The sequence below is a fragment of the Vicugna pacos genome, chromosome 20 (assembly GCF_048564905.1).
Source record: "Vicugna pacos chromosome 20, VicPac4, whole genome shotgun sequence".
NCBI classification, from domain to species: Eukaryota; Metazoa; Chordata; class Mammalia; order Artiodactyla; family Camelidae; genus Vicugna; species Vicugna pacos.
The window spans coordinates 14,971,852-14,999,144 of record NC_133006.1 but is presented as its reverse complement, the minus strand read 5'-3'; the positions used below and the strand labels follow the sequence as shown (position 1 = coordinate 14,999,144).

General features: G+C 55.1%; 1 protein-coding gene across 3 annotated transcripts in view; it reads left to right on the top strand.

Annotated features, from left to right (window-relative positions):
- Positions 1–362: 362 nt before the first annotated feature.
- TTBK1 (tau tubulin kinase 1) overlaps positions 363–27,293 on the top strand; it is a 36,837-nt gene continuing 9,906 nt past the window's right edge. For 2 of the 3 annotated variants that reach the window (XR_012062127.1, XM_072944956.1), the window contains exons 1-12: positions 1,277–1,427; positions 4,860–5,007; positions 5,332–5,405; positions 5,601–5,741; positions 6,536–6,640; positions 7,079–7,144; positions 7,574–7,666; positions 7,752–7,877; positions 9,142–9,296; positions 10,229–10,460; positions 10,707–10,885; positions 13,534–14,092. Coding sequence is in view for 2 of the 3 variants with exons in the window: in XM_072944956.1 (XP_072801057.1) it covers positions 1,422–1,427; positions 4,860–5,007; positions 5,332–5,405; positions 5,601–5,741; positions 6,536–6,640; positions 7,079–7,144; positions 7,574–7,666; positions 7,752–7,877; positions 9,142–9,296; positions 10,229–10,460; positions 10,707–10,885; positions 13,534–14,092 (1,884 nt within the window). In the remaining variant the exon portion in view is untranslated. Of the gene's footprint in view, positions 948–1,276; positions 1,428–4,859; positions 5,008–5,331; positions 5,406–5,600; positions 5,742–6,535; positions 6,641–7,078; positions 7,145–7,573; positions 7,667–7,751; positions 7,878–9,141; positions 9,297–10,228; positions 10,461–10,706; positions 10,886–13,533; positions 14,093–27,293 lie in introns of those variants that run through there. The other variant, XM_072944957.1, reaches the window with a different exon arrangement.

Sequence of the window (27,293 nt, the reverse complement as noted above, 5' to 3'; positions counted from 1 at the left end):
CGGGGGTCGGACGGGAGGAGAGGATCTGGAGACCTGTTAAAACAGGTGCCCTCGGCGCCCCTACCCTTAGAGGGAGGTGCCCCTAAGCTTATTTGCATACGGCTTGCAGGTCAATATTTTGCTTACACTTGCGGACAATCGCTTTCTCCCGGTGCCCTCTCTTCAGCCCTGCAATCTCTCACCCCTTTCCCGGCTAGGTCACGTTGGTCGGGCCCAGCCTGGAACAACTCCTGGTTGGATGTTGGAGCAGGAGCCGCAGAGCGCGGTGTGGGGAGGAGGGCGGGGATGGGGGAGGGGGCTCTCCCTCTGCTGGACCTTGGAGAAGGGCAGTGAGTGAGCCCCTCCTCTTCCGCAAAGGACAGAAAAGCTGGGTTGGGGAAAGAGGCCCTGCAGGCGGTTCCCACCGCATCCGCACTCCATCTTCTCCAACCACCCTCCTCCCCTCACTGCTTCCTGCGGCAGGTGCAACACGCCGAGACTTCATCTCCCAGCGTGCCTTGCTTCTCCAGCCGAGGACTTCAGGCTGTTCGGCCTGCTGGGAGTTGTAGTCTGAACCTCCTCGGGGCTTTGGGCCTCCGACGGGAGGGCGACACGTGAGGGTTGAGGCTAAGGCAGTGTAGTGTATGCTGAACGGACCTACTATAAATCAGTCCCTGTGCCACAGCCCCCCTTCCTTTCTGATGCTTGAGAGAGTTCTGATATCCTTTTTAATGGAGTTAGGATGATGTGGGGCAGAATTTGGGATGATAGTATGTGAGCTTGTGGGTCTGCATAGGGTGGAGGGAGGGACTCAGTTCACCAGCGGTGTGAGGTTGAGAGAAGATTGGGGCCTGGCTGCCAGCGGGTCTCCATGGCAACAACCACAGAGTGGGCTGGTCCCCTAGTGGCCCAGGGAAAGTGGCAAAGATGGCAGCTTTATCAGAGATGTCTCTGGGACTAGGAGAGAGGTGAGGAGAGGGAGGGTGTTTGAAGGAGCCAGAGAGCTGAGGGAAGGGGCTGTCTATGTCCCAGAGAGGGAATTCCTGAGAAGGAGAGTAAGGGGACAGACATTGGAAGAGGAGGAGCCAGGGCAGTCAACAAAGGAATAAGTGTTCCTCCAAGACCCAACCCACACCCTACACTGGGGTGGGGCAGGTTGGAGGCAGGGGGACGTTTGCATTGAAGAGGTGAGAAAAAGAATATTCACACGCATACTGAGTTTGGGTTAGAACTCTCCTTTGCTTTTTGAGATGAGTGGAGAGAAGTGACAGAGCTGGTGGGGGGAATGGGGCAAGCCCTCAATCTTTGCCAGGGTGACCTCAATTTCCCCTCATTCCCTCCCCGGCCCCTGGAGAACTAGAGAGGGTGGGGTGCCAGATGCCTCCCCTCAGCCAGTCCCTAAACCAAGAACAAGTTGCCCAGATGGGCTGTGCTATGAGAAAATGAAGGTCAGTGGCACTAGGTGGAGTATTTAAAAATAATAACATTTTTTCTTTTTGAGGGGTGCCTCTCAGAATCAGAATATCAAACTATAATAACAATAAAAACTTAACATTTGTTTTGAGAACTTACTGTTGCCAGGCGCTGTGCAAAATGCCTTCAGTACATTATCTCAACAACCTATGGAGTAGATACTGTTATTATCCCCATTTCACAAGTGTGGAAACTGAGGCACAGAGATGCGCTAACTTGCCAACTTCCCATGACCAGTCAGTGGAACTGTCTGACTGTGGGGGCAACAGTCACCGAGCTATGAAGCTTCCCAAGAATTAGCCAGTCCAAGGATCAGGGTCATAGAGCTGAAGAAGAATTGTGAACAATGCTAGCCGGACTCTCTCATTTTACAGAAGGGGAAAAGCAGAGGCTGAGAGAATTTAAGAAACTCACCTCAGGTCACCTAGAGCTGGGCCAACAAACCAGGTTTCCTTTTTCCTAAGTGAATGCTGGTCCTGTTGTGTTGTATTTCTCCTGCTGTTTTTTTTGGGGGGGGGTCCTTTGACAGGGGTAGGGGGCTGTGAGAAAATGTAGGAGGGGAGGAATAGGGTCTGGTGCAGGGAAGGTGAGAGAACATTCCTTTTACTGGGCGGGGGCAAAGCTGTTCTATGACTTTGCTGGGCTTTGGGCACTTTTGCCTTCACAGGCCCCCTCCAACATAATAAAGTACTGAAAATTGCATTGTATGACTGCACTGGTATAAAGAGGAATCAATTAATATTATATAATACAATTTTTTTTACCCAAAAGTTCATTTGTTCCCCTTCTGATTTTAAAAGAAATTAAAACATTTTCATGGCCTCCTAAAAGCATTATTATGGTTACTGTGCCCGCTATGCTCCCCCACCCCGAAAGGTTCTGTAATGGGTGGCTAGGGGGTGAGGAGGGAACTAAAGAAGGAAAGATAGGTTCTGTTTGGAAATAAAGGTGGTAGAGAAATATCTTTTGGCACCCTGGGAAACTGGGGAGTAGGTTACAGATATATCTTGGCTACCCTGAGCCTTACTTATCATCTCCAGCAAGGATTTTGAAGACTGGCAGATCTGGGCTTGAATTTCAGCATTCACACTTATAATGCCAGTGTGGTCAGCCATCCCTGTAATACTGTGGTGAGGAGTGGGTTCTGCATCAGATTTCCTGGGTTTAAGTGAAACCTGGCTTTGCTACTTACTGGTAACATGAACTGGGCACGATACTCACCTCTCTGTGCCTTAGAAGTTTTTCTCCTGTGACCTTCCTCACCTAGCTGGCTAGAAGTATTTGCAGATGAGCTGAGGTGACATCTGTGAGTTGAGATGTGGTGGTTGTCCTCCCCCTCGCTCTTTCCTCCATGCTCCAGCAAAGTAAACCATAAAGAATCTAGAAGAAATTGATTCTCCCCTGATTTAAAGTTTCCCAGAGGAAGACATGCCATTGCTTCCTTTGAGTCTGCATCTGTCCCCTCCTCCCATTCTGAAAGTCTTCTAGAAATCTGACCTTAACTTTCATCTCAAGTAGACAAGGCATCCTGGTTTCTCACTGTTCTTCCTCCCTCCCTCCTCTTTCCTGGTCACAAGAACCCAACCAACCTTCCATTTTTCTCCTAAAATTTCCCTTATATCCTCTCTCTCTCTAGAGTAGCTTCAGTTGTAACCTGCTGGTGACTCCCAGTCCTCAGCTCTGCCCTGCCCCCATCTCCCTCCATTTCCATGTTTCAACCAACATTAAACATTTATGGGGCATCCGAGTGCTGAATAAATTCTAAAGGGAGGGCTGGGAGATGCAGGAGGCTCAGAGTCAGGAGTTTACAGGCTGGCTGATCAGAGCAGCCTCCATCATCCAATCATGAGCAAGCCCAGCTGTGGCTGGTGCGTTACAAGCCAGCAGGACACAAGTTAGGGCTCTGGAAGATGCTCAGAGAGGGCAGGCCACCCATGTGGGGAGGTGAAAATTGAGCTGTGCATCTCTTTTTTCCCCTCCCATTGAGGCATTCTATTTGCACAAATTTATTACATCCGTAGAAAAAGAATCCCCAAATTTTCCCTGCTGGGTGTTTTTGTCTTGCTTCCTCATGGTTCATGATGCCAGATGAGGTTGTCAGTACACCACACTGACGGGATGGGAGTGGGTTATTCTGCCATTTTTCGAGATCTTTGAGTTGCACATCAAATATGGGGCTGATCACTCCACGCTTGTTTAGCCTGCCTGTGGGGTTCACGACAATTTTCCAAGCTCAGTGAGCATCGATGATTTCAAACTCACCAACGTAACTATGCTTCATCATCACAGTTAGAAACTGGAAATAACTTTGAAGCATGGCCTGATAAGAACCTGCCCTTCGCCTCTTTGCAGCAGTGTTAATGCTGTTGAGAGCATCAGCCAGGACCTTCACCTGTGTCATTATGGAGGCACAGACAGATGACAGAAAAGGGGTACATCTTTCTTAAACCAAATGAGTCTCAACTTAGAACTCAGGACCTTCTCCCCATCCCCTGATCATTGCCTGCAACAACCTCACTCTCCAAGACCCCTGGGCCCCTGACTTGAAATGACTTTTAATCCTGCCTCAAAACTCAGTTCTGCTTATCGGCCCTGGCGGACACTTCCTCCATCACAGTTCTGCCCTCTGCCTTTTCCCACTACCTGCCCTGGGGGTGCTGGAGGAGGAGGGACTGGAGGGTCAGAGCTCCACTACACTGCCTTCTGGGAATAGACAGATTTTTTTTTCTTCAAACCTCCATCCCCACCATATTCCTCCAGAGAGGAAGCTCTCTCTGGTTTTGGGCATCTGTCCTGGGGCCTTGGGAGTGATGTGAGCTTCAGCACGGGGCCAGGGCAGTGAACCTCTTTTGCTGAGTCCCCTGCCCCAAACACTCCCCTTGAAATGCTCTCTGCTCGTGGTGACACCTTTCAGGAGACTGCCAACCCTGGGAAGGGCTGGCCTCCCTGAGGGACCCACCTGAAGCTGCGAGGTTCTGAAAATTAGTTTTCCTTCTGGATGGAGGCTGCTCAGTCTGCGTGGGGGATGGGGAGATGGTGATATTTATTGTCCTTAAAAGGCTCACGACGGCCCATGATCTCTTCAGAATCCTGCATTGGCTTGTCTGCATGTCTCTGTAGCATCTCAGTTCTCACACCCTTTCCCACTGCCCACTCTGATGTCTGGCCCCGTGTGTGTGTGTGTGTGTGTGTGTACGGTTGTACACCTGTGGGCTGAGCTGTCTGTCTCCAGCACTAGGAGGGGAGGTAGGAGCACTGGTGTGTGGGGTGAGTTGGGAACATAGGGTCCTCCCCTTCAAGGACAGCCCCTGCCCCCATCAATGGAGGATGTGACCTAGCAATGGGTGGGATGGGAGCCGCTCAGTCTGATCCCTGTGTCCCCTATTTTCTCCCACCTGTCTCTGTAGCTCAAAAAAATCGGGGGCGGGGGCTTTGGTGAGATCTACGAGGCCATGGACCTGCTGACCAGGGAGAATGTGGCCCTCAAGGTGGAGTCAGCCCAGCAGCCCAAGCAGGTCCTCAAGATGGAGGTGGCTGTGCTCAAAAAGCTGCAAGGTGCGGGCCCAGGGCAGGATGGGAGGGAAGAGGTGATGGAGCCAGGGGCTAAGAGGTGCTGGGGTAAGAGGCTGGGGGTGGTGGGAGGAGATGTGGTGCGGTGGAGGAAAGAGGTGATGGAGCCAGAGGCTGAGAGAGGTGATGGACGAAGGGAGATGGGACCAGAGTCTAAGAGCGATGATGGCCTTAAGTCAGCAGGAGGTGGGAGATGTGGTCCTGGGAGCAGGGCTGGGGGACCAGGAATCAAGAGTGCACCAGGAGCTCACCTTAGGGCTGGAAGTGAGCAAGGAGTAGGCGCTGGAAGACCCCTGTCTGTGCCCTCAGGGAAAGACCACGTGTGCAGGTTCATCGGCTGTGGCCGGAACGAGAAGTTTAACTATGTAGTGATGCAGCTCCAGGTGAGTACCCGTGGCCCATCCTCCCTTCACTCTCCCCCAAGAGCTTGGGTGGTGAGTCCTGGGGTGGTTTAGAGACTGTGACCCCAGGAGGAGGGGGGAGTGGGCACAAGCCTTTGCAGGCGAAGCTGGACAGAATGTCAGGGTGGTGGTGGTTGGGATGGTAGCTGAACTGGGCCCACCCCACCCCCACCCCAGGGCCGGAACCTGGCCGACCTGCGCCGCAGCCAGCCGAGAGGCACCTTCACTCTGAGCACCACGCTGCGGCTGGGCAAGCAGATCCTGGAGTCCATAGAGGCCATCCACTCCGTAGGCTTCCTGCACCGAGACATCAAGCCGGTGAGGGCTGCCCCCTCCTCCAAAGCATACCGCCCACCTCCTCTCCTTCTCTTGGTCCCCTGGTTTCTCCTCCAGAACAGTGGTTGGGGCAGGGATAGCCTCTTCTACCTTTCCCCTCCCTCTGCTCTCCAACCCAAGCCCCATCTCCTCCTCTCCCCTACCTCCCAGGAGCACACACCTTGCCCACCCCTTGGCCATGCCCATGTCCTCCCCTCTGTTCTCTTCTCTTCCTCTGTCTCACCCCTGACCTAATAGTCCTTGAACCTGGAAAGGTGAAGGGGTTGGGGGAGGACAGAGGGACTGAAGGAAGGAGACCGAGAGAGCTGAGGCTCTGGCAAGTAGCTGACTTTGTGACATCTTGGATCTTGGTGTTGGAAAAAACCCTCCAATTTAAAGGGGTGAGGCCCAGAGAAGTTGGTTGAATGGCTCAAAGTCACACAGCAAGAATAATCCTGGTCTCCTGCTGCCTCAGAGAGAGGCAGTTACACTAAGCCATATGGCCCTGTGGGGAATCCCAAGGATTCCAAGCCTGGTAGACCTTGGCTGGGTCATCACTTGCTGCGTGATCTTGGAGAGGCCCCCAGTTTGCCCTTCAGTTTCCTCCTCTCTAAAATGAGGATAACCACACTGTCCCCTCAGATGAGGTTCCATGACCTGCTGTCCATGGTGATGTTTTACTCTCACGTGAGTGTACGTGGGGCAGAGGGTCCCTCACCAGAGCTGTTTCTTGGCGCCCCCTGAGGTGGGCTAGGTGGGTTTGGAGCCCCACACTCACAGCTACTGTCTTCCTCCAGTCAAACTTTGCCATGGGCAGGCTGCCCTCCACCTACAGAAAGTGCTACATGTTGGATTTCGGGCTGGCCCGGCAGTACACCAACACCACGGGGGACGTTCGGCCCGTGAGTACCGCAGCTCACGGGAATCATGGCCTCTCACCCCATCCCCTGATCTAGGGACCCTCCACCAGTTTTTCCTGCAGCTGCCTAGACAGGCCAGGCCTTGTGCTCAGTGTGACCCAGTGCTGGGTCCACACTTGGCCCATCCCCTCTCCACCCTGGCCTGGGCTCTTGGTGGATGCCACATCCATGCCCTGTGGTCTGTCTGCCAACCCTGATCAGGGATGGATTCAGGGGCAGTGAGTAGGGGCAGGAGTCAGGTTTAGGATTGGGGTTGGTGTGTCACGCTTGCTCCTGATGAAGCCCAACATGGGGGGTGGGGGTCGGATGGGAGACTGTCAGGGTTAAAGCAGGCAGAGTTGGGCTTGGCAAGCAGGGTTGAGATGTGGCCGAGGTCAGGGGCAGCAGGTGACGTTCCTGGTGGTGTTCTCCCCTCTGCAGCCTCGGAATGTGGCCGGGTTTCGGGGGACTGTCCGCTATGCCTCAGTCAATGCCCACAAGAACCGGGTGAGTGGCAGGGCCGGGACTGAGGTACATGGGGACAGTAGGGACACAGGTTAGGAGCAGAGTACACTGCTGAGAAAGAGGGCGGGTCAGGGGCTGGAAGCTGCCCCCCCAGAGACCCTGATTGGAAGAAGGCTCCACTGACGTCTCCCCTTGAGGTCACCTTCTGCCTTGTTTTAGGGGATGCCCTCCTCTCTGTCCACATCATAGATCTTTGTGGGGTGAGAAAGCACACACAAACATTTTGACCATGAGATTCTGTGTGTTGGTGGGGCAGGAATGGAACCATGGCTTCAGGGAGACCCCAGCTCTGCCCACAGGGGTCTGGGTGTCAGGCCCCTTGACTGGTGGCCCTCAGTGGAGGGTCAGCCCCCCACTCCCAGGGAAGGACCTGAGAGCCGTGGGTGACCCCCTCCCCGCCCCCGCCCCCAGGAGATGGGCCGCCACGATGACCTATGGTCCCTCTTCTACATGCTGGTGGAGTTTGCAGTGGGTCAGCTGCCTTGGCGGAAGATCAAGGACAAGGTGAGTGCCGTGCAGCTGGGTCTGAAAACAGGGAGAGGGTGTAGGGCAGCTGGGTCTCCATCTTCCTGTGCTCTCTTATCTCCAGGAGCAGGTAGGGATGATCAAGGAGAAGTACGAGCACCGGATGCTGCTGAAGCACATGCCCTCTGAGTTCCACCTCTTCCTGGACCACATCGCCAGCCTCGACTACTTCACCAAGCCTGATTACCAGGTGGGGGCCTGCCTGCCAGTGCACCCACAACACCTCTCTGTGGGTGACTGTCTCCAGCACCACTCATCCTGCTGAGGCCCCACACCCCTGCCAGCTTGGCCCTGAGCACCTCCCCTGGTCTTCCAACTGCATGAAACTGTTTTGTGCTCTTTGTAAACAGTAGTCACAGCTAAGATTTATCAAGAGCTCATGCTGTTCTCAGTGCTTTTCCTGCATTAACTCATTTAAGCTTCAAAACAAGCCTTTGGTGATGTTGCGTGTTCCTTATGTTATTACTCCAGCACTTAACAAATAATGAAGCCAAGTGCTTTGAGGTACTTCACATGAAAACTCTGCAGGAGGCCAAGTGGGATGATTGTGCCCATTTCATAGATGCGGAAACTGAGGCCCGAAAGCCTGGTTAGGAGCAAGGCGGGGCTCAGGCACATCTGACTCCAAGTCCAGTGCTCTTTCCAAGGCACCATCACCACACCCCAAAGGGACCCACTGACCCTGATCGGGGAATGGGGGAAACATCAGCAATCTTCTGCCCAGGATCCACTACATGCCAGGCATGAGGTACACACTGTGGGAGCAGAGATAGTGTCAGGCCCATAGTGGGCCCGCAGTGAAAGAGGTCCTGCCAGCACAAAGAACGCACTGGAGAGGGCTAAGTCAGAAGTGGAAAAGTCTAGGAGGCCACCAGAGATACTTCACCATGGCAGTAGGGCCCTCGTTCAGTCCTCAGACCACATAGCTCCGAGCACACACTGGGCTGGGCCCTGTGCTGGCTGCTGGAAATGTAGCGGTGGTAGATAGGCAAGTGAACAATTCAAACTGTTGCTCTGTGCCCAGCCCCGAATCTGTGTGGGCAGGGGAATCAGGGAAGGCTTCAGAGAGAAGAGGATGCTGGGAAAGGCACTGCAGGCAGAGGAAGCCGCCTGCAGAGGCATGGCCGCAGGTGGTGGGTTTGGGGAACTACTGCTGATGCTTCTGCTGAGGTGGTGGAGATGGCAGAGGAGGCTCGGGATGGTCTTCAGGAAACAGACTCTGAGGGCTTGTGTCCAGCCAGTGGGGCTTAAGATGATAATTTGCATGCTTATTTGCATATCATGTGCATGTTTTCATTTAAAATCAATGTGCCCTTCTCCTTCCAATACCTCCTCTTGGCCCATCCCTGACCTGGAAGGTCCCTCTCTTCCCCCTGCAATCCCAGCAACTGCCCCCTCCTCCTGGCTAGCCCCGGGGTCACCTCTCTGTCCTCCCGCCACCCCCACCCCTGCAGTTGATTATGTCAGTGTTTGAGAACAGCATGAAGGAGCGAGGCATCGCCGAGAATGAGGCCTTTGACTGGGAGAAGGCGGGCACAGATGCCCTTCTGTCCACAAGCACCTCCACCCCGCCCCAGCAGAACACCCGGCAGACAGCAGCCATGTTTGGGTGAGTCTCCGTGGGAGGTGCGACGGCCAGTGAGGGGGCAGACGACCCCTGCCCCAAAGTGTCACCCGAGAAGCCAGCCCTCTCTTCCTCTTCCTACCTGGACACAGCTGGCTGTCTCTCCTATTCTTGGTGCTCAATGGCAGGGTTCTTGAACCTTAGGAAGTTCTGCCACAACTCCACGTTCAACCTGGGGATGGGGTGGGCGTCCTTATTTGGAGTTTTGACCTTACTGGGGAGCATGGAGCCTGAGTGAGATTCCCCAAGCTCCAAAGTTTGTCTGATGCTCAGCGATCACACGTGTCCATTGGTGAACAGGTCTTGAGCCGCAGCACCAGGCCCTGTGGGGGATTAGAGAAGAAACTTGCAGCCCCTGCCCTCAAAGTGCTCTCAGTTGAGTCTGGGATGTTTGTAATCAATGGGTCAGTGATTTCAGACCCATGTGACAAGTACAAAGACTGAGTGGCCCATAGAGGGGCCAGGGTGAGAAGGGCTCCCCACCCCATGCCGGGAGCGAGCCAGGGGACATGTTGGGGAGACTCAATAGGATTTGCCAGGATGTTGTGTGCCTGGGTCTGTAAAGACATGGCTTGAGGAACTCCAAAGTGATTCTTTGTTTAGATCCATTTTCTTGGTCTCCTGGAGGCCGATAAGTGAACTGCAGTAGGGAGCTGGCAGGGCGGGAAGGCAGTAGGGTCTCCTAAATAAACAGAACCAGGTGGTGCCATGCCCACCCCTCAGGCCTCTGCCCACCTGAAGGTGGTCTGGTCCCAGCGGCTTTGCAAGCCTGGGATGGAGACTGGACTGCGGACAGCACCACCCTGCTGGGGCCTCACCTGTGCCCACTCCCATGGGTGGTGGGTGGTCTCCAGGGCCGCCAGTGGAGGAGGGCACCCCTGCCACCTTTGCCCACGGCCCCCTCCTGGCTTCCACAGGGTGGTCAATGTGACACCAGTGCCTGGCGACCTGCTCCGGGAGAACACTGAGGATGTGCTGCAGGGCGAGCACCTGAGTGACCAGGAGAACGCACCCCCAATCCTGCCTGGGCGGCCCCCTGAAGGGCTGGGCCCCAGCCTGCACCTTGTCCCCCACCCCGGGGGTCCTGAGGCTGAAGTCTGGGAGGAGACAGATGTCAACCGGAACAAACTCCGGATCAACATCGGCAAAGTAACTGCAGCCCAGGAGAGGGGGTGGCGGGTGGCGACCTTCCCCTACCTGCTGGCTCCCCACCCACGGGCTCCTCCCTGTTCCTCCATCTACCCTGTGGCCCTGCCTCCCTGGCCTCCTGGTCCCATCGCAGGATCTCTGACATCCTGGTTCTCGGACCTCCCTCTGTCTCCTTTACCCCGAGAAAACCACCTGATCCACAGCTGCCCTGTCAGCCCCAGCTCACGGAACTCCCCTCTCCTGCAGACCCCTTGTGTGGTGGAGGAGGAGCAGAGTCGAGGTGTGGGGGTCCCCAGTTCGCCAGTGCGTGCCCCTCCAGACTCACCAACAACTCCAGTCCGTTCTCTGCGCTACCGGAGGGTCAACAGCCCTGAGTCGGAGAGGCTGTCCACAGCGGATGGGCGGGTGGAACTGCATGAGAGGAGGTGGGTCTGGGGCTAGGGGGATGGTCCAGGGCCCCTGGTCCCCTGGACCTTCACAGGGCTGGTCTGGAGGAAAGGTCAGATACAAGGCAGGACTTTAGAGTCAGTGACAGGAGCTGGATGAGGGGTAGGGGATGGAGAGGACCCAGCTCAGGCCACAAAGGCGGGTGGGTGTGGGGCAGGTGTAGGAGGGATGGGCTGGCTCCCTAGGCCCAGGAGGAGATGAGGGCTGAAATGGGAGGTGGGTGTGCTTCCAGAACCTCCTTCCCTAGGGACTAATTACAGATGTCTCAGAGCAGCTGCTGAGGCTCCCTTCAGCTTTGGGAAGGGGCCTGGGAGAAGGGTTTGGGGAGTGCTTGAGGAGGGGACAGACTAAATTTTGGGAATCAGGGCTCAGGGATCTGAATGTCAGGGAGGGACCTGGTTGGTGGGAAGGAGTATTGAAGAGTTTAGAGCCAAAGTGAGCCTTTAGTAGGGGTGAGAGTGTGGGTAGTTGACCCTGGGTGGCTAATGGCTGCCAGGTACCAAGGGCTGGAATCTCCCCTGAGATCTGGTGGGTGGGACAACCTTGGGTGGGAGAAATGTCCCCACCCTCCCTTGGCTCTAGGTGGGTCTTGACCCCACAGCAAGGCTGGTGCCCTCTCTGCACCTGGAAAGTTATTTCTTCCTGAGGCCCAGCCCTGGGTAGGGGGTCCTTTCCACGCCCACACCCCCTCAGGCCCCACCTCAGCCACAGCCCCTCCTCTGGTTTCTGCCGCAAACTCACTCCACCTCTGAGATAGAGCACAGCGCCTCTTTGGGGTGTGGAGACGCCCAAGCCAGGGCGCCCCTGTGCCAATTCCTGTGGTGACCCCAGGACAGAGGGACGCAGGCCCTGTCCTGAGGGAGCCGACAGCCCTCACACACACTCACATTTACACACACCACACGCACACGCTCACCGCACTCACATTTACACACACGCTCACAGGTTGAACTACCTGGGACTGAAGACCACATTTTCATCCATGGGTGCCCCAGAGGGCTCAGGAGACAGGAAGGAGTGAGGAAGGGCAGTCTGGAAGGGCCCTGAGTGGAGAAGAGAGGTGAGAAATGCTCTCCACAAAGACGAGCCCATTGGTTTGGCTCCGAGTGAATCCTTGTTTCAGGGACAGTGGGGAGAGGAGAGGGTCGAGGAGAAGGTTCGGGATCTCTGGCAGGAAGAAGGGTTTAGGGGGTGGGGTTCTGGGGCACTTGGGACGTGAGAACATATGAAGCAGATGGGATTGGGGTGTCCCACCTCCTCCCCCATCTTCAGCCCCTCTCTTCCTCTCGCATCCTCTCTCCTTTATATCCATCAAAACTGTGCTTTCAGGAAAGGAAGTGATACCAGTCACTTACTGGGAGTATGAATATGAGACCTGGGTGGCCTCCCTCTGGGGGTTTTATCTTAAGCCTTATGAACAAATTGATAGAAATGTTGTATAGATTGGAGGTGGCAGGTCCCACAGAGGCCGGGGTGGGAGGATGCTGAGAAATCCCCACAGCTGGCTTTGAACTGCAGCCCTCCCCTCCCAGGCTTGATGCTGGTGAGGCTAGAAGTCAGTCCCCCGCCCACAGCCTGAGTGTGAGCGAGGCCTCCATGGTTCTCAGTGGGGAACCCTGGCATTTGGAAGGGGACAGTTCTTCCTTGTGTGGCATCCTACAACCAGAAATACTCTCACCTTGGGGTCGGTACACCCCAGTTGAGAACCTCTGCAAGTAACATGAGGTTCACAGCACAGGCTGAGATAACAAGGAAAGAGATGTCTCCTGGTAGGATCTGCATCCCAGAGGCAAAAAGGCAGAGGGGACCTAGCCCCTGCTTGACAGAGCTTGCAGCCTCCTGGGGAGGCAGATTTGTAAACACACATGTGCTCCGCTCTGTGACAAGAGGGGACACAAGGAGTGCCGAGAGGGCAAACTAACCATCGATGCAGGATGGAAAGGCTCCCTGCAGAAGAGGACACCCAAGCTGGGTCAGAGAGCAAAGAGTGGAGGACAGACTGTGTGGAGGGAGTGGCATTTATAAAGGCACAGAGGTGTAAGCAATTTGGAGAAAAGCAAGCAAATCTGAGATGGATCTGGCTAAGGGAAGGGGGAAAATAGGCCTTCAGCTGACCACCAGGGGCCTTGGATGCCAACTAAGGCATGTGGACTTTGTCCTGGGAGTCACTGGAGTGGGTTGGGAGTGATAAAACCAGTCAAGCAGGCCTGCAGAGTAGTGGTAGAAGAGGCTAGAAAAGGGCCAGGGAGCCTGTGTGGTATGGGAGCCCTGGCTGGGCAAGCATCAAGTTACCTTTAGGAAGATTCAGCTTCCTGGAGGGTGATCTAGAGGACAGCGTTCCCTTGGGCACAGGAACCAGATTTTGCTTTCTGCATATATTTCTGGAACACAGTAAGCATTCAAAAATATGTGTTGATTGAATGAATGAATAAATGAATAAATGAGATCTTTGCAAGGAGTGAGGTTGGAGGGTGACAACCCAGCAGGTGGCAGGGCCTGGTCCAGGGTGGGAGAAGTGTAGTGGTCAGGAGGTCTCAGGCATCATGCTCCACCCTGCCACCTCCTGAGTGTCACTGGGGAGTCCAGAGAGGCCAGGCACTGATCTCCACGTGGGGTGGCTTTGCAGGTCACGCATGGATCTGCCTGGCTCACCCTCACGCCAGGCCTGCTCCTCACAGCCAGCCCAGATGCTGTCAGTGGACACGGGCCATGCCGACCGGCAGGCCAGTGGGCGCATGGACGTGTCAGCCTCTGTGGAGCAGGAGGCCCTGAGCAACGCCTTCCGCTCGGTGCCGCTGGCCGAGGAGGAGGACTTTGACAGCAAGGAGTGGGTCATCATTGACAAGGAGACAGAGCTGAAGGACTTCCCCCCAGGGGCCGAGCCCAGCACATCGGGCACCACGGACGAGGAGCCCGAGGAGCTACGGCCGCTGCCCGAGGAGGGCGAGGAGCGGCGGCGGCCAGGGGCAGAGCCCGCCGTCCGGCCCCGGGGACGTGGCATTCATACGCTGGCCGAGGAGGACCTGCGGCCGACAGCCCAGCCCCTGCCACCCCAGCTGAGCCAGGCCGATGGCCGGTCAGAGACATCGCAGCCCCCTACGCCCGGCAGCCCTTCCCACTCGCCATTGCACTCGGGACCCCGCCCTCGACGGAGAGAGTCGGATCCCACAGGCCCGCAAAGACAGGTAAGGTTGGGCTTGCACCCCATCCCCCACCCCTGATGCTCACAGTCCTGGCATGTAGTCCCGTGTGCTCCTTGAGGGCTGCCAAGTTGCAGCTGGGATAAATGGAGACAGGTTTACAGATCTGAAACCATGTTTGAGGTGGGAGGCAGGCAAGGCTTAGGAAGTATCCTCCCAGTTCTGAGTTGAGTCTTGCATTCTGGGCAGTGTCAGCCAGGTGACAAAGCAGCAGAAAGACCTCCCAGGCCAAGCAGACAGGCTATGCAAAGGCCTGGAGGTGGCAATCAGAAAGCACTGCGCTGCTTGCTCTTTGCAGCAGATGAGGCTGTGAGGTGCGTCCTGGGGCCTCTTCCTGGACGGACTTGGGGCCAAGCTAAGGGGTTGGGGCTTGATTCTGAAGGCTTGGTGAGCTACTGTGGGCTTTTAAGTCGGGGTGTGGCATGATTATGTTGGTACTTTTGAATGATCCCTCTGGCTGCTGTGTGGAAAATGGATTGAAGGGGACAAACTATCAGCAGGAAAGATACACAGCAGGTGCCAGCAGGAGAGTGCCCTGGTGGCTTAGACCAGGGTGGAGGCTTTGGCTGCGGGGCGGGGTGGATGGAGCCCAGACATGCTGGGAAGATGACTGAGGGAGCTGTGATGGAGCAGAGGGGGTCTCTGTGGATGCCCAGCATTCTGGGTGGACAGCAGTGCCCTCACTGAGTGGCTTTGAAGGGAGCATTGACTCAGATGTGGACATGATGACCTCGCGGTACCTGTGGGATGCGCACTCTGGAGGCATCAGGACTCAGGAGAGAGATCTTTGCTGGAGATACAGATTTCGGGGTCTTCTAGTCCACAGGGGTGGTTGATGTCACCCAAGAGGACTATGTGAGGTGGGGAGAGCCAAGGGTGAAGGCAGAGCTGGGAAACTCACGCCTGTGTTGAGAGGAAAGGAAGCCCTTGAGAAAGACTGAGCTAAAGGGGCCAGAGTGTGGGACAGTGGGGAGAGTGCTCTCACTCTCAATCAGGAGGGAGCTGCTGAAAGGTGGTGAGGGCAGCAGGGAGGGACAGAAGGTTTCTTGTGATCAGAGAAGGCTCCATGTGGGGGAGAGAGGTGCACCCTGTGAGTCAGGACACTTGGACACTTGAAGTCAGGGCAGGAGAGACCCTGAATTGGGCACAGAGGTGGGCATGTTGGGGGTCTTGGGAGGACCTGGTCAGGCTGCAGTGGCACTTTCTCCTGTGGGAGGACTGAGGGATGAGGCTGGAAGGGCAGGGAGGGCCCAGGCAGCGGCTGCACCATAAATGCAGCATGTCATGGTATTTTGGTTATTTTCTTCTGACAAAGGTGGGGTGTCAGAATAGTCGGAAGGCCACTGGTCTGGCCTGGCTTCTCTGTGTGGGGCAGAGACTGACCTCTGACCCAGGAAGTGGCGCCAAGTCTTACCCTGGGTGCTAAATGGGGTCTGTGTCCCCTCTGAGGTCTGGAGAGAGCCAAGGAGATGATGCTGGAGGGCTCAGGGGCTGTGCCGCGTTCCACTCAACTGTCCCACGTCGGGGGCATGCATGCAGGAGGCTCTGGGAGATGCCAAGGTGCAGGGCCGGGGCCAGTTCTGCTGTGTGCCCAGATTGGGAGGCCTGGCCGGGAGCATGGAGATGCCCTGATGGAGGCAGCTTGAGGTCTTCAGGCCTTCAGTATGCATCCTGGCCTTGTCCTGGATGCTGGAAAATTGGGGGCTCAAAAAGTGGGGACCATGAGCCCCCACCCAGAGGGGTCCTAGCTAGCCTGAGCTGGAGGCTCAGCTGGGGCAGGGTGTGGGCAGCATGGCTGTGTTGCTGATCTGGACACTGTTCCCACCAGGACCAGCACTAGGTAAGCAGAAGAAGCCAGATCCATCTGGGGCTCCCTTGCTCCCCTCTTATCCATTCATTCATCACCAGTCATCCCACACTTATTGAACATCTACTCTATGCTGGGGACTGGAAGCATCAGAGATCATACATACAATAGGTGGTGCCCGCCGCAAGTGCAGAGTCTAGGAAGGGAGACAGATGATGGTGGTGTAGGGCGAAGAGAAAGCCCCAAATTAAAGTCAGGAGGCCTGGATTCTGGACCTGGACCTTCCGGTCCCTTCCTGGTAACGATAGGCCAGCTGGGTCTCAGAGTTGGGGGACTGAGCTATCCAGGCAGTTTTTCTCACATTCAGATTCCCACCCTTGTCCTGAGAGTCAACCTCACATTGGAAAGTTCCAGCCACAGGGGTGAAGAGAGATTTGGTGGAGCAGGCACAAGTCTATTGTACAGTCAGTCTTGGCTCAGGTCCTGCTTGTGACAAGAGTAGGCACTGCCCATCTCAGCAAGCAATGAGTTGTGTGTGTGTGTGTGTGTGTCTGGAGTGGGTGTTAGGTGTGTGTGTGCCTTGGTTTCCCCACAGTGTACAGAAGTGAGGTTGGTCAGCATTCTGTGACCTCACGTGTACTTTTCTGTGTCAGCCTACCCTAGAGTGTGCATCAGTGTGTGGGTGTGCCCATGTGTGCATGCATGCATGTGGGTGCACATGTCAGAGTGTCTGTGCAGAGCGTGTAGTGAGTCTGCAAGTGTGTGAACCAAGGAAGCACAGAACGGCACAGCTGGCAGCATAATTATCATAGTGATCATTCTAATAAGGATATAATACCTGGCACTGTTCTCGGCACTTTCACGTTCTACCCGTGGACTCCTCACAACAATACTGTGAAGAGGCCACCCCCATTGAAAAGACAAGGAAACTGGGGCTCAGAGGAGCTAAGTGTTTTGCCCAGGGTCACCAGCTGCAGAGTGGTAGAAGTGGGTTTGAATCCAGGCAGCTGGCTCTAGGGCCATGCTTGGAGCCACACAGTCTGAGGTCTGTGTGTTTAGGAGGGGAGCAAACACAAGCCAGAGAGAGCAGATGATTTGCGCAGGGTCAGAAAGAGCCATTGTGTGTGTGTGTGTGTGTGTGTGTGTGTGTGTGTGTGTGTGCGCGCGCGCACGCGCCCACTGGCTGGGTGGTGTCAGCAGCTGTGCCTGTGGGCATGTGGCCTCTGTGTGTGTCTGGGTGTGATCACATGGGGCAGGACACGTTTTGCTGAATATTTCGGGACAGCAGGGTGAAGCCGAGCCCTTTCTTCATCAAGGGCAGGGGAAGAGGGAGGAATGGACTGGTGTAATTTTTGCCTTCTTTTGGTTTGGAAAGAGTCCTGAGCCCAGCCTGGGTGGGGCCTCCTAAACCTGGCCACACACTGGAGTCATAGTTTGTGGAACTCCCCTTCTTCCCGTAACTAGATTAAGTGGCTCAGGGCAGGCAGGAAGTCTCTATAGGGAGCCCACCCTGCTGCCTTTCTGCAAGGAATCCCTTCCTAGACCCAGCTCTGTCTGCTCTGTCTGATGTGGGAACTTCCTCTTAACAGCAATCATTAAAGAAATGAGCACCTGCAACTCTGTCCCCTACCCCCGTGGGGAGCAGGGACCAGGGACCAGGATAATGTGGAACCAGGCAGTTTTAGAGCATCTACTATTCTTTGGTGTGCATCCATAATACTTTTAACTTTTCGGTGGGCATCCATAATACTTTAACTTTTTTTCTTTACACACACCTCATTCTCTTCTCTCAGGAATTTAAGGTGCAAAGTAGAAGTGGCTGGAAAAGCTAGGGCAGAGGGGAAAGCAGTGGACAGAGTATGTGATTTGGGGGAGGGATGTTTACCCTCCTTTGCTGGTTGTCTCTGGCTGATAACCCACCAGGTCAACATTCCCTGAGTACATGGACATTTGTTTGGCATCCCCTAGAGCATTTCTCTGCCACGTGTGCTAGAGGCTGGGGGACAAAGATGAATAAGGCTTCACAGTTCTGCCCTTTAGCAGCTCACAGTCAAGGGGCAGGGGCCAAGCAGGATGGAAAACACATGGATGTTTACAGTCAAAGACCATAGGGAGATAACAGAGACCTTTGCTAGGAACAGGGAGCCAGTCTTCCTGGGAAGCTGTGGTGGTCTCACAGAGGTGACACTTCAGAGGGGCATTGAGGACAAGGAGGTGGGCTCAGTGGTGCCTGGCCTGCAGGGACAGGAGCACGCTGGGATTAAATTCCTCTGGCAGTGGACCAAACTCTGCCTGAGACGTTAAACTCAAGCTCCCAATATGTGCTGTAAAAGGGGCGGTGGCAGCTGTGGGTATCTCTGTCCCTTGTATCCCAGGTGGGCCTTACACCCCTAATCCTCAATGCAGAGAGGACCAGTTCAGAAGGATCCTAGGCATGGCCAAAAAGAAGGTAGAAGGGGAAGTCTGATGAGGGCAAAGACAATCCTACAGAATAGTCTCTCTCCTCCCCTCTCTGCTGGAGGTTCCATGCTGGGTTCCTGTGCCCCAATTTGATGTCCTCAGGGGCCCCACCCCCTCAGTCCTCTAGCAGCTGACCCAGCCAGTCCTCACTGCCCCCACTAACGCTATGTAAACTGGCTTCAGTCCCAGGAAGAGCTAAGGGTCAGGATGAGAGAGGTCTGGTGACAGACAGCCAAGTCACCATTTCCATCCCCAACATGTCTGGGACACTCAGCTCCACTGTCCCCTTTCCGTCTGCGGGCACGAGGGCAGGAGGGCACAGGCAGGATTCTTCCCAATGGTGGCCAAGTGAGGCAGGCAAGCCCTGCCACATGGCTCAAACTTGGAGAGGACAGGGAAAAAGCCACCTTGGAGAAATGATTTCATTTGGCCCCTCCTCCCCCCGAGTCCTCTATCCCTTTTTTCATTCTCAAGAGTGATTTAAAGGATAATAAAACAGCTCACACAACAGAGCATTTACACCATGGCCAGTACTATTCTAAGAGCTCTGCGTGTTATAACATCTAATCTTCGTAACAGTGCTAAGAGGTAGGAAACATAGTTACCCAATTTTACAGATGAGGAAGCTGAATCATGAAGAAGTAATTTTCTTGAGGTCACCAAGGTAGTAAGTGGTGGAGTTGGGATTCAAACGCCAGTAGTCAGATTCCAGAGTCCTACCTTTGTGCTACATTGTCACTGAGACCCCCATTGTCACGGGGGCAGAGGTGCCAAGGCGGAGGGTGTATAGGGGGTGTTCTCTAGACCTCAAGAAGGGCATGGAGTTCAGCCAGGGAGACAGATGGGGCACAGCTGCTAACACATTTTAGAGCGGCATTCCTGGAAGGGAGGATTCCTCAACCCAGAGGGTACCCTGAGCTAGCTAGGCCTAAGCCAGGAATGCTTCTCGAAGGAGGTGAGCGACCAAGGTCTCTGCCAGGAGACCACGGTGTGAGGAGGAAGCGGGGGAAGGGCGTTGGAGGCTGGAGCCAAGGTTGTGAGGCAGAACAGGGCGGTATGCACCCCCTGCATCCTGCCGGACCCGCCCAACTGCCCGGGACGCCGGCGCCGCAGGGGCTGTCAGCGGTGGGTGGCCCCCGAGACGGAGCTGTCGAGTCTGTGCCTGACGCCTCTTTTCCCTCCACTCTCTTGGTCTCTTTCAGTTGGAGGAGGACAGACTCTCGGGGCACTCCCTCCCGCGGTACAGCCCCCTGCGACGACTGGCGTCCTCCGTGTTCTCCTCCTCCACGCTGGAGACCGAGCATTACCCTCACCCTGGCGGCAGCAGCTCCTCCGGTTCCCTCATTCAGCGCAGCCGCTCGGCTGAGAGCAGCCCCGTGCGGGCGCCCCACCGGCGCCACGCGCCCCTGGCCGCCGGCAACCACAGACTCGTGCCCTCGGTGCTCCGCATCTCGCGGTCACAGCTGCAGCAGGTGTGGGCCCGCTTCACCCACAAGACCTAGGCTGGGCCCCCCCCCCTCCTGGAGGGGGCAGGTGGGGGGGGTGGGGAGCAGTCAGAGACCATAATTCCTTCCCAGGACGCAATAATCACACACTCACACACCCCATCCCTCCCCATCATGCAATACAGCCCGTATAACGTTGGCCCAAGGTACTGTAACCCCCCATCCCTACACGCCCATGTCTCCCTTTGCTTGGTGCCAGCCAAATGGTGCAGGGAGGGGTGGGGCTGTTGGTGCAGTTTCTGGGACAGGATGGGGCCCTGTACTGGAGCCACCAGTGGTTCCAGAGTCCAGTGGAAATCAAGGTGTCAGGGAGAGGCATGCTGGGTCAGAGTCAGTCTGGCACAGGGTTTATTCTGTTTAATCCGTGATCTCTTGGCAGAGCTGGGCCTGGTCCCCCCCGGGGGTTGCTAGGAGACTGGGACCTTCTTGGTGTGGTGTGGTGTGGTATGGTGTGGTGTGGTGTGGTGTGTGTCTGTCCATCTGTGCAGGGCAAGGAGTATGGCCCTGTGTGTGATGTGGAGGCCTGGCTAGCCAGCTTTGGGGTATGGTAGGAAAGTTCCTCTATACTCAGTGATATGGGGAGTAAGCGGCCCTGTGACCCAGTGAGCTTTTCCCATGCCACTTTCACAGAGGACATAGTCCCTGCCTCCCACCACTCAACCCAAGGCCTGGAGCTCAATCCACTGTAAGCTACCCCTCCCCAAAAGGCATATGTGCCATCACCCACTGGTGAGGTTGATTGTGTGGTCCGGCTCCTTAGTAGCTGAGGTTGGATGAATGGGGCCTGGAATCCCAGGGTGAGAGGATCCCGTATAGAGGCAGTAGCAGAGAGGGTGGTTGTTAAGGATGAGGTGAGACCTGTGAGCTCAGGACAAATTCCAGATAGCAGCGGCCCCACAACTGCCCCTCTCAGAGCATGGCTCCTTCCTGTAGGTGCTCAGCCAAGCTTGTTGACCCCCAGGGGCCATGATGAAGACAGAGGATTTGGTAGGCTGATCAGATGGGAATCTGGAGATGGGTGGGGGGGTGAGGATGCCAGATTGCTTATGCTCTTTCTGCCCGTTTCTCAGCCCCCAATCTGTTACTGCAGGGGCCCCTAAGGTTCTCTTTCTTCACTCCTACCCATTTCAGCCAGCACCTCTGTTCCCATGGAGCAATGGTGAAGAAGGCTCCAGGAAGGGCAGTACCTGTACAGGGAGGGAAGGAGGGGAGGAGGCTTGAAACATTTATTACAGTGAGGCTGCATCTGTGTGTGCTTGTATGCATGCATGTACATTTATGAGTGTGCTAATATATGAGCATTTGTGTATGTGGCAGGGCTGTCATGGATGGATGCTCAGGCTGTGCGTTGCACAATTCCAGGGAGTACCATTTACATAGACCCTGATGTGCATGGCACCCACTGTGTGTGCTGAATGGCAGCAGTCCTGTGTGTGTGTGTGTGTGTGTGTGTGTGTGTGTGTGTGTGTGTGTGTGTGTGTGTATGTGTGTGTGTGTGTGTTATGGAGTCAAAAAGATGTTTGTGCAGTCCTTGGTAGTTTCCTATGTACCTACTATCATCTGGCTCCTCTCTCTGCCTCCTCCTCTTGACCTTTGCTTCCCTCTCAACTCATCTTCCTTCAACTCCTGTCTCTGGTTGGGGCAGAGGCCCAGAGGCCCCAGAGGCCCTGGGCCTCTGCCCCAGCCTGGGGTGCCATAGTGGGTGGGCAGTGCCTTGAGCCAAACTGTCCTCATAGATGGCTCATCCGTGTGAGCTATGCCCACACCCACCACACTCCTTTCTCCAAATGTGTTTCTTTTTGAGGATATCTGGGCCAAGAGCACCCTCTCCATTTGGGAAGAAAGCCAGGCTCTAGTCCTAGTCCTCATGCCCCACCCCAACCCCCATCCTGGCTGCTCACTTTTGAACTTCTCCAAGTCCAAGCCTCCGTTGCCCTCAGGGCTGTTCTGGGTGGCTCTGCACCCAGCTGCAGCAGAAGGTAGAGGAAGGGTCAGGGTAGACCCTTCAAGAAAAGAGAGAAAACACAAGCACAAAGGTGAGGGGGTGGGATGAACAGTAGCCCTACTCCCTGCCTCCTGGCACTGCCCCTCACCTCTCCCCTCTACCTTCTAGTCCTCTTCCCATCCTCCCTACTAGTGGCAGGGGGTGAAGTGAAGGGAAGTCTGTCCACCAGCCACTCCAAAAGTCAGCAGCAGTGGGCAGGTCCCCTGCTACCTGGGGTTAGATGAAACCAAGCACTCTGTTATCCGGCATTTCCTTCCAGAGGGTTCTCCTACCTGACCCTGAGCACAGCTCTCACTCAGTGACCAGAACCCGGAGGTACTCTAAGATCCTAAAGTGCCTTGTGACATATCAAAGATGATGGCACTAGCTTCAGCCTTGTTTTAGCATTAAACACATATTACTGTTTCCAAAGCCTTTGGAGGTGGAGAATCCTAGTAAGCATCTCAAAAGTGGTTGAATTTTCAAACACACACACACACACACACACACACACACCCCAGAACTGATAACTGTAGGAGAGGGTGTGTCCTTTAAAGTAAGAGCATGATTCAAAACATTTGTCCTTTGGGGGACATCCTTTTGTATGCCCTCCATAGTGGAGAGACTGTCTTATAAGCCATAAAGCTCTGAGCTAACAGGAAGTGATCTTAATAATATTATCTTTTGAGGGTAGCTTTGACTTTTAGAAACATCTAGGGCTATTTGAAGCTGTGTGTGTTGGAGCAAGTTCATGTGAAGCTCAGCAGAACTCTGCATGGTCTGGAGTCGAGGTGCCCGTCTCCAGGACCTGGGCTGAGTAGGGAAGTTGTGAGCCTGCAGTGTTGTCAGGCTCCTTTTTCTGAAGGGTTTCCCAAAGAAGCCTGAGTGTTTCTAGAAATGATACCCTTCTTGGGGAAAGCACATAGCCTCCCCAAGGTCAGCTTTCAAAAGAGGCAGCACTCTTTGTTGTATTAGAAAATGGTATTTTCATACTTTTTTCATATTTTCGTTGCACCCTGCATATAGTGGTGGCTTCCAACTATTAATTAACTTTATTTAATAGTCACTGGCACACAGCGCTTATTATGTGCCAGGCAGTGATCTAAGCACTTTACAAAAATAACTCATTTAATCCTTATAATAGCCTAGGAAGTAGATCCCAGTATTATCTGCATTAAATGGATTAATCAGAATACTTAATTTACAAAAGCATAAAAAAAAAAAAAACCCTGGCCAATGCCGAATAACTGAGGTCTTGTTTGACAGGAGTTTTAAAGCGTTTAGTCTGTGTATTGGTCTATTTACTGTCCTTTCTGATTGACCCCTCCTTGCTCTATCTAGGAGGAAGTTGTCTATGAGCCAAACACTCCTTTCTTTTCCATCCCACCTTGGCATGGGATGGTGTCCAGGTGGGGGTCACTCCAGAGTACTGGGGTTTGTTGAAATGGCTGGACCCTGTCTCTCCAGAGACCCCAACCTCTCAATCCCACATGGCTCCGACTATCCCATAGCAGCTCTTAGGCAGAGTAAGAGTTCTGGTGAGAAAGCAGGTGCTGAAAACCCTGTCCTCAGTGGTCCTTGGGGTCAGGCTCACGGGGGGGTAGGTACTGACACTGGTGACCTCTGACCATGGAGATCTGAGATAAGTGTCACCAACTCACCAATAGGAGTGAGGGCAGTGTCAGGGAGAGGGCACTTGTAGAGGCTATGGTAAACAGGGGGAGCCCACCATCCTCAGCTCAGCCAATTATTGCTAATCTCTTCCAATTTTTATGTGAAATCTCTCACTTTTTAATTATTGGGATCTAATTTTTTAAAAGCAACAACTTTTTAAAGAAAAATCACTGTGTGAGCTAAACAAGACTGGTTTACAGGCAGAGACCCTGAACTCAGTTTGCAATCTCTCTGAGCTTGAGAACTCCCCACCCCCAAACTGTTCAAGGTCGCAGAACTCAAAGGAGTACAGTATTTTTCCCTAGGAACTCAAACTGAGTAGGCTTCTGAGAGGAGGCAGTTCATGGCCAGTGGGGATGTGAGGTGTGTGCTGTATGTACATGTCAGTGAGCTCATGGTGTGTGTGCCTAAATGTGTGTGTAGGCCAGTGGACTTGTTTGTGGCAAGTGGGGTCCTCCTTGTAGGACCAGTATTTTCTCTATGGGATAGGACCCTGGGTCAGTGAAAAATGCTCTAGTAAATTCAGTAATGAATAGATACTCCCACCCACTTAAGGCAGCTTGGGTCACAGCAATAACCACTCAACACTCACCCCAACCACTAGCATCCTGAACCCAGCCATCTCCCTTTGCATTTCTAATTGTGGGGAAAAGCCCTGCCCAGCACTTGGGGGAATGTTGGAGCCTCTGAGCAATGCTGGCACATTAACTCTTGTTTCCCCAGCCAAGGAGGGCAGGCCCCTCCAGTCCCAGGAAAAGCCAGGGTTCCTCTCTGTGGAGGGTCTCAGGACCCTCCTGCTATTTCTTTCCTCTGCCCTGCTTAGGTCCCTTTTTCTGGGGAGGGGTGGTGCTGTCTGCCCAGGCAGTGCTTGGGGGTGGGGGGGCCTGGGCCTCTGGTGTAGGCAGGAGCTGTGGCAATGTGTCTATACTGGGTGGCCAAGGGAGAGGACCATGCTTAGGGAGGGTGTGGGGATCCCTGGCTGTGGGAGCATGGAAAATACTGTATCCCCTGCTGTCCTTTAGTGTCTGAGGATGGAAACATAAATGCCTAAGGAGGGCCCTGAACACCACCCCACCCTATCCTAAACTCCACTGAGATTCTAACCCATCAGGGTAGGAATCGGCCCACCCCCATGGGCAGCCTTGGTAACAAGGAGCGTGGCAAATCACTCTCCTTAAGTTGAGGGGCATGTCCCCACAGTTTGCATTATTCCCATTAGGGACAGAGGTGGCCCCTGGGACTGGTGGGGTCAGCCTCTGAAAAATTTTAAAGCATCCTTCTCCCTAAGGGAGAGGCTCCCAGCCTAAGGACCACATCCCTCAAAAACCCCAAATGGTTCCCCACACCACCCAGTGGGCTTCCCAGCTTAGGAAGCCCCTGGGCCTGAGTGGCCCCTCCCCTCAAGTGAAGTGTTGAGAAGCAGTGAGGGAGGAAGGGCAATGAAGCCCAAAGGACTATGGGAACTTCCCTAGACCTTTCACTTGGTTCCGCCGCCTTGCACTCCTCCACGTAACCTCCCTTCTACCCGCACAAGGGGTGCGGGGGTTGGGTGGGGTTCACCTTGCCATGATAACCGGCACCCCACTAAACACACACACACACACACACACACGCACGCACACACGCACACACGCACTCCATAGCTGCTCGCACACTTCATCCCACTCTCCGGAGAGCAAACTATAGGGCCCCGGCCCGGCAGAGGATCGCGTTCCCAAGCCCCCCTCGCAGGTTTATCAGTGTAACAGGACCCCCAACCACCACATTCCCCTCTGTCCCCGCCCCTCGGACCACCCCACCACTACCTCCCCAACCCCGACCCCGCGGCCGTCGCACCACGAATGTATGTTCCGTCTTTTTAACTAGCTGCTACGCGGCGATACCAGGGTACCGCCCGGCCTCCAAGCCCCACTCATGTCTCCAGAGCTTCCCTCCCGGGAGCCCGGACGTGGGCAACCCGAGGGAGCGTCAGCCCCTGCGCTTCGTCCCCGCCAAGCTGCCTGCTGCTAAAGTCCTCCCAGGAGTTAGTGCCCCTCGACGCCTTCGCCCCTCGCTAAGGTTGTGTTTGCTTCCCCTCCGTGGGCTCTTGGCCTCTGGGTCCCTGGCCCGAGGCGGCGCAGGACTGGAGTGGGGGTTCAGCCCTCAGAGCTCCAGGGTGGGATGCAGATTAGGACTGGGAGGAGGAGCTGGCCAATTCTTCAGGCTCAAAGAGCCCCGTTGCCCACCCCTGATTCCAGTTACCTCACCGCCCACAGGGCTGCCCCCTCCCTCCGCCCCAAATAATTGGCCTTGGAATTGGATGCCAAAGAGCCCAGATTTGAGGGGGGAGCCAAGCTTTGAGCTTAGGTCTCTCAGAGCCGCCCGATAACCCCTTTTGGCCCATGCCCCAGGGTCCGTGTCTCCTGCCACCCCACTTCCACCACTGAGGGCCCTGGGGGGGGGTCCCCAAATATGCCCCCACTTTCAGCTCTTCTCCCTCCCCACCCCCAAAAATAAAACTCAGGGACCAACATCTGCTTCCTTTGCACTTGCTCCGTCGACCCCTTCCCCCTTCTTGGAGGGGCTTCCATGGGGGAGGAGGCGGGGTTCGGGGTCCTAAAGGCTGATAGTATTGAGAGAAGAGAGGGCTGGCCCCTGCCCCCTGAGAAGTGAGACCGGTGGCATGGGGGAAGCTCAACTCTGAGGCCCAGTTGAGCTCCTTCCCACCAGAGATCCAAGGAGCCCCCTCCCAGCGTCGGGAGAAGCCTTCCAATAGCGGTGGAGAGGGGAGCGAGGGATGGGAAGGGGGCTGGGGAGAGGACCCTCCCGGAGGTCCCGAATCCTAGCTGTTTTTTCCTGGGCCTCCCTCTCCCATCATAAACACCCCATTTTGTACTGCAATAATACTGTATTATAAGCTTGCACTATTTCCCGACCCCGGCCAGCGTAAGCATGCACGAAAAACTCAAAACCATACACACACTAAGATGGGACGCCTTTTTTTTTTTCTCTCTCTCTCCGGGGTGCGTCCTCAGTGTACAGAGGGGCGTCGGGGGGTGCCCCGGGCCCGGGTAGAAGAGCATGCACTGAGTCCTCGCCCCTAGACTGCGAGTACTGTACAAATCCAACACTTGAAACCTACACGCACACGCGCGGCGCCGCCTGGGGGAGTGGGACACGGACACGCACCTCCGCGCACGGGTGGGGGTAGGGGTGTCCCGCCGTCACGCGTCGCTGTGCGAGGGATTTTGTGCCTTTTTAAGTCCCTGTATGTTAATGCAGACAATCCGGAGAGCTTGTGTACTACCAAATCCTGATTAAAAACGCCTTCCAGGAACCTGCGCCTCGCCTGCTTTCTTTCATCCTCCTCCTTCCTAACCCTCCACTCGATGCAGACCCAATTCTGGGATCTCCCGGCTGGGCAGAAGGCAAGGGCTAGTCTTTTAGACTTAAGAGATGGAGGGGTGGGGCAAATTCCAGATCAGTGGATTGGCCCCACTCATTCCTCAGCCGGCAGCTAAGACATGGTAGATGGGGAGGGGAAAGGGGTCCTATGAGGTTTCAGCCTAGTTGGACTTGAGCAACCCTCACTCAGCTGGCTGTCTCCTTTCATCCCGAGGAGGGCTTTGCAGGTGGACTCTGGTCTTTGGGGCCGACTCTAAATTGCCAACTTGCTGGAGAGGGGATGGGAAATAGGGGGGTGGGCACAGTAATTATTTCTCTATGGATCAGGCATTTGAGGCCAAGTGTGTGGTGGGGATGGGAAGCCTGCCCTTG